At 45.3% G+C, this 10370-nt stretch overlaps 1 protein-coding gene across 2 annotated transcripts; it reads right to left on the reverse strand.

Moving 5' to 3' along the window:
• Positions 1 to 722: 722 nt before the first annotated feature.
• Positions 723 to 10367, reverse strand: HSPD1 (heat shock protein family D (Hsp60) member 1). 2 transcript variants are annotated; one of them, XM_056495952.1, is made up of 12 exons: positions 10278 to 10367; positions 9016 to 9191; positions 6006 to 6258; positions 5413 to 5495; positions 4730 to 4825; positions 4354 to 4447; positions 3791 to 3959; positions 3439 to 3538; positions 2359 to 2604; positions 1990 to 2164; positions 1212 to 1390; positions 723 to 1122 (listed from the first exon to the last, which is right to left on the reverse strand). In XM_056495952.1, exons 2-12 carry the CDS (start codon positions 9187 to 9189, stop codon positions 970 to 972), a joined length of 1722 nt encoding a protein of 573 aa, XP_056351927.1. In that variant the 5' UTR covers positions 9190 to 9191; positions 10278 to 10367; the 3' UTR covers positions 723 to 969. The 2 variants fall into 2 exon arrangements, with proteins under 2 accessions (XP_056351927.1, XP_056351926.1); XM_056495951.1 differs by lacking the exon at positions 10278 to 10367 and adding an exon at positions 9961 to 10051.
• Positions 10368 to 10370: the final 3 nt, after the last annotated feature.

A 10370-nucleotide genomic window follows, 5' to 3' on the forward strand; every position in this document is an offset into this window, starting at 1 on the left:
AGAAAGGGGTAAAGCATCATTTTTAGTACAAAATAACTAAATCCTTACCCCTGACCAGAAAGGAGGAAGGTAAGAATGAAGACTCAAGGTAAAGTAACCAGGTACTATAACTGAGCAAAGAAACAATTTAAAAACCCCAGAACCCTTTCTTAGCAAAGACTTACCTGTGTGATGCCCTCAGGGCACTTCCCTTCCCCTGGGACTGTGAAAGGTACACTGGGCCTGTTTCAACATGTGAGACAACCAGATAGGGCAAAATAAAGTCAGTGCACATGCCTTGTTTTCAGAGCATTGTTTAATATTTCAAAGAACTGTAGTGCAGTTCAACTTAGATATTTCTTACCAAAATTAAAGCACTTGCATTTCTGAGAAACATTCTAGACAAAGGAATGTTTCTGGAGTGAAATGCCCTGTCATTTTTTCAAGCATAAGTGTCAATTTCTACTAAATCTTAGAAGCAGCAGCAGGCTGTCCAGGCTCTCCCATAACTATGGCTTTGTGTGCAGATGAAGAAGGTGATACATTTTGTAACTTTTGAGCAGTTTATTACATAAAGGTCACATAACTCTATTTGCCTACTTTGTACACAATTGTCTAGTCTCACGCACAGTGGCTTCCAAGTTCTTCTGAGTACTGGTAAGCACCAAGAAATTCTGAAATAGAATATCAAGTGCCTTAATTAAGTTCAAATCAGGACCTTGGTAGATGGATCTTGCACCCAGTTATCAGGAATGTACAAATGTCTTTATTCAAAAAATACAAAATAAATTATCTGTAGGCATGGACAATGACTGTAAACAATTACACGTGTGTTAAATGAAATCCGGTAACTGATGGTTACAGTGATTCTTTTCAACACCAGCCTCACTTCAGTCACTATCCATCCTCTCACACTGATAGCTCAAGTTTTTGAAGTCAGAACTGTCAGTCTTCAACAGCACAGCTCATGATGCATCCCTACCCCAGGAATTAGAACATGCCACCTCCCATTCCTCCACCCATCCCACCCATTCCTCCCATTGCCGGCTCCTTTTCTTCTTTAGGAACTTCAGTCACCACTGCTTCTGCTGTTGATAGGAGAGATGCAACACCTGCAGCGTCCATCAGAGCAGTTCTCACAACCTAAAAATAGGCAAGAAACAACTTAAAACCTGCTGACCATCGCAGGAGGCAGGAGGAAGCAAAGCTGAAAATTAGGATTTTTACTTTACCTTTGTTGGGTCTATGATTCCTTTTTCTACCATATTTACAAAGTCCCCAAGCATTGCATCGTAGCCAACTTCTGATGGGCTCTGCAGGATTTTTTCAACTATCAATGATCCTTCAACACCAGCATTCTTTGCAATAGTCATTGCTGGGATTCTCAGTGTTCTCTTGATTATTTCAATGCCTGCAAGAAACAAGATAGTTGGAGCTCCACATATCAACACGACTCCCACTGCCAAGGAATGCCTTTGTGCTAGAGATCAATACAAAGAGAAAACCATCCAAGCAAGAACATAAGCTATTTTTATCATGATGTTCCAGGAGGAAAGGTTCTCTGCTACTTGACACTTGCCAACAAATGAAATCTCTGCAGGATATTCATGCAGATTTTAGTTCTACTTCTACAAAAAGTAGTAAGGAGTAGTATTACTCTTTAAGTGTAACATGAAAAAGCTTTTTTCCCCCTTGATTTGCCACAGTCTCTTGAGCATTATTAGATTTTGTCATCTGCAAAGACTTTAAAAGCCAGCTCCCAACTCTGAACATTTGGCACTCTGTGCTGGGATACTGCTGCTTTACTGCTACTGGGTCTTACACAGTCCAGTCAGCAATGCGGCGAAAAAACCCCTTCACACTCAAAAGCAGAGACCGCCACACCAAGGAAATGTGATGTTCCTAAGATCAAGTATCTAAAAACTCACTGAAAGCCACCTGATAAAGCCTCAGGACAAGAGAAAGCCTGCTTGTACCACTTCTACCCACATCTTCAAGTCCTCTGCTTACCAATTTTCTGATCCTCGTTGGCTGGAGTCAAGGCATCCAAGGCTGGGATGCAGCGCAGCAGCGCGCAGCCCCCGCCCGGGACGATGCCCTCCTCCACGGCCGCGCGTGTGGCGTTCAGGGCATCGGTGACCCTGTCCTTCTTCTCGTTCACCTCAACGTCGCTCGTGCCGCCCACCTGTGAGAAAGCCACACATCAAGGGCTGCACAAGAGCCAGGCTGGGACAGCACTGCTGCCACCAAATTAAGCAGCCAATGCCTAAAAGTGCCAGAAAGCCAACCCACCCTCTCCCATACTGGCAGTCTTCTTCTGTACCTCAGCACTCAAGAAGCCTAAGGCTTTAGTTCATCATTTCATCAAGTTCTTAATACCTTCAATACTGCTACTCCATCAGAGAGTTTGGCCAACCGCTCATTCAGTTTCTCTTTTTCATATTCACTGGTGGTAACCTCTAGCTGTTCGATTATTTCTTGAATGCGTTTTTCAATCTGAGCCTTTTCACCCTTCCCCTTAAGGAGCATGGTGTCATCTTTTGTCACAATGACCTCTCCAACTTTACCGAAGTCATGAGGCTGAATATCTTCGACATTTAGGTTCAAGCCCTCTTCTCCGAACACCTGAAAGACATTATGTGAAAATATGGAATTCACAGGTTCCCCACGCATCAGGTTTTTTTAATCTACAAGTACATGAACACATACAGCGGACTACCAGTGCAAAGTAACCACATTACTGCAGTTCCACTGTCTGGGTGAAGAGCCTTTTCCTGACATCCAAACTAAACCTCCCTGACAGTTTCATGGTGTTTCCTTGGGTCCTGTCACTGCTCATCTCCTTGTATTTTCAGAAGTTACAGATATTGATATGTCACTGACTTCAGAACAGTTTGCTGGTTTGTTACTTTGTGCTGCTATTACCTTAAACAAAAAGTTCTATTTCAGCAGCCTCCTCTGAGTCCCAGTATCATGCTATGATTTTAAAGTGAATATTAAAAAAGGGCAGCTAAAGGGACATTAATCAATGTGTCAACTATATGCAAAGTTTAATAGTAAAAAAATTCAGTATATTCCAAACATCTTAAATGATTGTATTTGCCACATCTGAGTCCAGGCAATTGTGAAATAATCAGTTTTATATAAAGGCAACTGCCTTGGAGTTCCTCCTTCCCCTTAAAAACCTAAATCCTGCAAGGAAATCTCATGTGACTTCAGTCAGTTACAAGAAAATATCACTTATGGTTGGCCAGGACTGTATTACACAGCAATTTTCAGTGTCTGCATCTTGAAAAAACAGGAAGATTCAAACATCAGTTACTGTTACATTTTTGAAAGAACAAAACACAGCCTGCAACCCAGCAAATACAAGCCAAGGAGACAAAAATGCACAGTATTTTCCTCCTTAAAAAGCATTAACGTTCTTTGGACCAAAAAATTACTTGAAACATTACTTACAGCACCACCAGTAGCAATTGCCATGTCCTTAAGCTGGTTTTTCCTGTTGTCACCAAAACCTGGTGCTTTCACAGCAACAACCTGAAGGCCAACCTTCAGTCTGAACAGAAAAATTCAGAGAATGAGTCTAATTTCTAATCCAAATTATTTCAGTGCAGCTCTAACAGTCAAGCAAATAAAGAGACCATCATGAACTAAGGCGGTTTTTCTCAAAGAGGTAGTTAGGACACAACTGAAATTCTGTCTGAGTTGATACAAAGCATGATGATGTTAGAAGCTGCTGTTTCTTTGGCACAGGTAAGAAAGCAAACAGCATAACACTACAGGAAAAAAACTGTATTTTAAGCCTCACCTGTTCAAGACTAGAGTGCTGAGCGCTTCTCCATCAACATCTTCAGCAATGATGACCAGAGGTTTGCGGTTGGCATTGGCAATTTCAAGAGCTGGAACTATGGACTGTACACTAGAAATTTTCTTTTCACTAATTAAAACATAAGCGTCCTGGAATTCACATTTCTGCCCTGCAGAAACAACATGCATTATCTGAACAATTCCATTACAAAAACATACCAAACATTCTTTTAACTTAAGCAGCTACTTTGGAGCAACAGTTGCACTTTCCAACTGCATTAAAGAGACAACTTGTCTTCTCCAAGACTCTACTCTCAATTCTTCATTGTTCTGCTGTGTTGCAAGGCCAGCCTGATGTTCACAGGAACACTTTGCAGGTAAGTAAAAAGAAGCCCCAAAACTCCAAGCTTTTGCCAAGTTCCAAGTTTTCTGATGGGGAAGGACTCACTGCTCTGTTTGCTGTGCTGCACAGCACAAGGGACTGCAAAGCATTTAATGGGTGCCATTAGTTCTGACTGACACAAGCCACTCTAAGGTGTTTGACATGGCTTATTGTTAACTCACCTTTAGTTGTGTTAATAAAATACGGAGAGATGTAGCCTCTGTCAAATTTCATACCCTCAATGATTTCCAGTTCATCGTTTAGAGTTTTTCCATCCTGTTTAGATGCAAGAAAGTCTGCATTAAAATCTCTGCTACCAGAAGTAGAAATAGTTTTAGTATATTGCACACAACAGATTGAAAGGCTCGGGATCCCACATCAGTTTCATGTGCTTCTCTCCAAAACAGAAGGAATGTAAGAGGGAACAGTGATCTAACTCTGATCTAAAGGAGCAGGGGAGCAATTATGGAACATGAGCTGCAGCAGCATCACATGTGTCAAAAGCCAGCACTAACAGCAGACAGTCACTTGTCACTTCGTATGTTGGCCAGTTCTTACCTTGACAGTGATCACACCCTTTCGTCCAACTTTTTTCATTGCATCAGAGATTATATTGCCTATTTCCTGATCTCCATTTGCTGATATTGTGGCAACCTGAAAGAGTGAGAAATTTAGACTTATTTCCCAATGCAAGATGTTGTCTCACGATAAAAAAAATCAGAATAACCATTTGCAATGCTCACATTTCTGACAAGGCAGGGCAGCTGACTGCAGCACACTCGCAGCAGGAGCCAGGAACTCTGTTAGGAGGGCTCAGGCTCTTGGGCAGCTGCAGCACAGAGCCAGATTGCCTGCACTGGGCTCACACTCAGGCCATCTCCAGGCACAGGGATAAAGAACTCAGGACCACCAGCACACCTGAACCTGATCTCATACAGCAGATCTATCACACCCTCAGCACTCTGCCATCTCTTCTATTCTCAACAGAGCTTTGCTCCCATCAATTCTTCCCAGGTACACACATTTATGTTTTAAGACCACACTTTGGAATGAAACCTAAGATGAAAAAATCTGCCCGCCTTCTGAACTAGCTTCTGCCAGTGCACTTGAAGACTACTTCTGATAAAGAAAAGTACCCAGTGTCAGATGCACATAACTTGATTAAACCTGACCTCGCAAAACTCTTTCTGAGAAACAGCTGCCTGAACTTGGGATGCATTTTATTGTGTGCTTTTTCTTACCTGTGCAATTTCTTCTGGAGTTGTAACAGGTTTTGACAGCTTCTTCAGCTCACCTATGATGGCATCCACTGCCAGCATCACCCCTGAGGATGAACAGGGCACTTGTGAGCAAACAAAACAAGGTACACAGCACAGAAAACACAAGCAAAGCACCAGCCCACCACAAGGAACAGGTTTCCTTTCAAACAAAAGTCCACACTGCAGAAATGCATTGTTTCCATGTTCAAAACCTGATAGTTCTTATTCCATATTGTCATTTGTATGTTGTAATGGGTGTTTTGAAATTGGTATGAGATTCTGTCACAATCAGAATTTACCACAGATTTATTTACATGGCTGTTGTATTAATTAAATGCAGAAATGGCTTTAACTGGAGTTTACTTTAAACAAGTAAGCTGACTGCAGGTAAAGTAGTACAATAATTAGAAAAACTGATGATTATTCAGAATCCACAGTATTAGAAAAAAATGTGTTTTCTAAACATTTCTTCATATAACCCTTTATGGTGGCTCTTCAAACAGAAAAAAATCAAATTTAGGATATGAAAAAGAAAAGACAGCTATCAAATACTAAAAGCAACAGAAAAAAGTTACCCCTCCTGATTTCTACTGGATTGGCTCCTTTGCTGATCTTCTCAAAGCCCTCCTTGGCAATAGCACGTGCCAGGACTGTTGCAGTAGTGGTACCATCTCCTGCTTCTTCGTTGGTATTGTTGGCAACATCTTGAACTAACTTGGCTCCAATGTTTTTGTATTTGTCTTTCAAGTCAATTGCCTTTGCTACTGTCACACCATCTTTTGTCACTTTGGGACTTCCCCAGCTTTGTTCAATAATAACTGTTCTTCCCTAGGGGGACAAACAACAAATTTCAAATCCAAGCCAACTCACAGCATGTTGCTCTCAAGAGCTCAACTGAAACCTTTGAACAGCCACAACTGAACACCTTACACAGGGCATTCAGCTAGGACTTCTCAAGCACACACTTTAATACCAAGGTTATCCAAAACCAGAAAAATGGCTCAAAGACTTTATGCTTTCACAGAGTGAGGCTCCATTCTTCAGCCGTAATGCTTAATACCACAGTCTGCAATTAAGTAAGATTGACCTTACAGAGAAAAAGTAAGGTATTTCCTCTACTGCTAATATTTTACCTCAAAATTAAAATACAGCAACTCAAAGAAACAATTTCCAAAATTTTCATCAGATCACAATATATGTTTTTTGTGATTGGAAAACAAGTAATGCAAAGCTCAATTTGTTGCATGTGCTAGAAGGGAAAAAAAAAAAAAAAGCTTGCAAAGACTTGCAAACTTCATTACTGATTAACAGAACTGAGAATACTTCAAGTAATTTCTCAAACAGTACGAGTTACCAAGCTTTTCTCATCTTAGCTCACACTTGGATCCAACTGAAAAACTGCACTGTTCTATCCAACAGACACAGCTAACGTGGGAAGCTGTGAACCATAGAGGGACCACAAGGCAAATGCACCTGCACAAGGACATGGCCTGTTCACAGATTAATTCAACAGCCAACAGCTGCCCCAAGCAATCATGTTCCAGTTTGAGCTGGAAGCAGCAGAAACACAAGGAGCCACTTCTGGCCTACTGCTGCCCTCAAACTCCTCTACTATCCTGACAGCTGGAGCTGCTGTAAGAGGGAGGGGAGAGCAACTGCCCCAGCTCAGCACTGTCTCTCCCAGCCAGCCCTGCACAAATCCTCTCACCTGCTCTGCCAGGTCCTGCCAGAGCCCTCCCAGCCCAGAGTGGGGAATCATGTGCCAGGCAAAGATTCCCATGCTGCTGCCCTGTGCCCCTCCCCTGCTCAGAGCCCACCCACATCTGCTCAGTGCCTGAACCAGCTCTGGCTGCCTGCCAGGGACGAGGCCACGCTGCTCCTGAAGCACAATCACCCCAGCAGCTACAAGGAAAGGTTCTGCTTCAGTTACTCAGGCTGGACCTGGGGAAGAGCTTTTGGAAATTTACCTCTGTGTCATGGAACACTAATGCCAAAACAATGCATTCCCTACTACTGTCTTATTTGACCTGCAGTTCTAAATATAAAAGTGATTCAAGAATAAGCAAAACTCTTCTCTAGAGGAACATGCTACCAGAATATTTTTCATATGTCTCCTACTTTACTTGATTTTATTTTGTATTTTGATGTAGTCTTACTCCAAATATTTGGTTTGCAGCTCTGAGGAGTACAACAAAACCTACACATAATTAATCACATGGAAGAGCTTGCTCTCAGCAAAAACACACCTGTCTGTGTTCCTGAAGAAGGGAACAAACACCACCAGTAACTGCACAAGCGTTTAGAACAGCCCTGCATATTGAGAAGCTGAGCTCCCACACAAACCAGTTCTGTTCCACGTGCTGGAACAGTACCAAAAGATTGTGTGAGACTGCAAACTGGGTTCCTTAAAATGTAGTGCCAAAGGAAGTTTCCTCACCAGAGTGATGTTTCTTAAAAATGCCAGGAGCAGAATCAGGCACTGAATACAACCCCTCATTTTAACAAATACATAGAGAACAGCAAAACAAAGAAAAATCCCCTAAGGTTACACGAAGTTGCATCAGCAGCTGCCCTTTAGCCAGTGAATTAGAACTATGCTTCAGCATTCACAAAGCAGCCTGATCAAAAAAACCCCACCAAGAGTTAAATGAACCAACCAAATTTAAACTTTATTCAAGTAGCCACAGCTTCTTAACATAATTGTTCCTTAACCTTCATCTGCTCAATTTAGGGCATTTTTGTCTTTGAATAAAGATGATAGATGACTAAAAAAGTGCAGGTAATAAATGAAATAATGTTACAGAGGCCAAGTAGCCCTCAGAAGAACTATCAAGCACATGCTACTGCAGGAACAGATATTCATAGGAGCCCCAAGAAAGTCAGTGTCTCTTCTTCAAAAAGAGGAATCTCATTTCAAGCTCTACTGCACATTGCATGACTATGCAGAATACCATAGGTGGCTCTCCAAGAAACCCCGATCTCCCTTACAGGACAGAATATAGGATAACACAAATGAGTGCCATTTCCTCGAAATTTCACTTAGGCTGGTAAATACCAGCCAACTGAAAACTCAATATTACACTTTGAATGTTTTTTAAAACTTGTTAAAATTAAAAGGTGAACTAATATAAAATTGTAATTTGTAAAAAAAAAACAATTTATGAGCAAAAGTAACACCATTAAAAAGATCCCACCCAAGCCACCCACATGCTAATTAACCTACCCCATGACACAGACAGTTACATTATCTACTGCACTGTTACAGGTTATCAACTGAGCTGGTAACACATTATGCACATCTCCTTAACCTTCAAACTGTTCAAATGAATATATTGTACCTTTCACAAGAATCCAAGTAATTTTACTTTGTTACTATGAAAAGCACAAACACTACTATCCCACTTCTGGTGACAAATATGAGACTACAGCTGCTTACAGGAGCCTGTCCATGCCCCTACCCCTCTGCATTCCAGCTCTGCAAATCCAATCGTGCAGCTTCACCGAGAGAAACCCTACAACTGTTCTCTGTTACAGTAGTTTCAGCCAGGTCTGTGCTAATAACATAAAGGCCAAATCTTCCTTTACCTTTGGCCCCATGGTGACAGCTACAGCATCTGCTAAAAGATCTACTCCTTGTAGCATCAGAGCTCTGGCGTCTGCTCCGAACTTCACATCTTTTGCATAGGCTCGTGTTAGATGGGGGGCGAGGGCTCTGGACACTGGTCTTATCTGACGGAGTACTGTAGATAAACGGAGCATGTCTAAAATATAAAAAGAAACGTAGAGAAAAACAAAAGCGTTATGGTTTGCACAGCCACTTCTACATAAAAAGAGGGAGAACAGATTCAGGAAGTACAGCAGGCATGATGACTCTCGAATTTTTTAGCTGGCTAAAATCAAGGCATATAAACAGCTGCAACTACCGGGGCTGGGTATCCCCGATCCTCAGGCCGAGACCCGCGCGGCAGCAGCGCCTCCCTGCGCGGCCTGCAGCAGCTCCGAGCTCCTCCCGCCGAGCTTCCCCCGGAGCGCCGCAGGACACGCCGAGGGCACCGCGAGCGCCCGCGGCTCCATGTGCTCAGCGCGGGGGCCGCGCCCGCCCGCGGCTACAGCGGCGGGGCCATGACGAGGGGAGCTCGGGTAACCTTCCCCCACCCCCCTACGCCATCAAGGGCAGAGGGAAGAGAGACAAGGCCGCGGCCACCGCCCCGGGCCCGCCGGAGCCCCCACGCCGGGCAGGGCCCCGCGGCCACATGGCCGCTGCAGCAGGACACGCGCAGCAAGGTCAGCGCCGCCCGCCCCCCGCCGGGCCCGCCGCGCCACCACCACCCGCAGGAGCCTCTGGGCCCCACTCCCGCCACCCGGACCCAACGCCCGCAGCACGGCCGCCCCCCGCTCCCGCCGCTCGGGCCCAGCCGCCTCTGGCGTGCGGCCCCGCGGTAACCGCGGCCACAGGAGCAGGGTCGCCGTGCCCGCCCCAGGCCGGGCAGAGCGGCGCGGGCCCGGCACCCCGGCCGCGTTCCCGCTCACCTGCGGCAGCGCGGGAGCAGCACCGCGGCTCTGCGGACTCGCGGGCACGTCTGGCGCGGCGGCGGCGGGCGGCGCTCGGCACTCACCGCCTCAGCCCCGCCCCCGAGCCGCCGCCGGCCCATGTGCGGCTCCGGCCGCCCGGCCCCGGAACCAGCATGGCCTCCGCGCCCGCCCATAGCCCGCCTGTCGCGCTGGGCCGCGGGCCACGACTACGCATGCGCTACGGGCTGCAGCATGAAACATTCATGTTCCGGGGCCCACAGATTCCAGAACCTTCTGGAACGCTCATGCTCACCGCGGGTCAGGGGTGAGGTGACCTCACTTCCGTGCGGGGCCTGGCCCCAGGCGCCGCGCGCTCTGTGTGGAGGGTCCGCGGCGGGTCCGCGGTGCCACCGGGGCGCAGCCGCTCC

The sequence above is a fragment of the Oenanthe melanoleuca genome, chromosome 7 (assembly GCF_029582105.1).
Source record: "Oenanthe melanoleuca isolate GR-GAL-2019-014 chromosome 7, OMel1.0, whole genome shotgun sequence".
Lineage (NCBI taxonomy): Eukaryota > Metazoa > Chordata > Aves > Passeriformes > Muscicapidae > Oenanthe > Oenanthe melanoleuca.

Excerpts from the sequence above, each read along its gene's own strand:
- HSPD1 (XM_056495952.1), bottom strand. The coding sequence starts at position 9,189 with ATGCTCCGTTTATCTACAGTACTCCGTCAGATAAGACCAGTGTCCAGA. Across the intron at positions 6,259-9,015 it reads CTGTCACCATGGGGCCAAAG|GGAAGAACAGTTATTATTGA; the intron begins GTAAAGGAAGAT and ends TTGTCCCCCTAG. Across the intron at positions 2,165-2,358 it reads ATGGAGTAGCAGTATTGAAG|GTGGGCGGCACGAGCGACGT; the intron begins GTATTAAGAACT and ends GCTTTCTCACAG.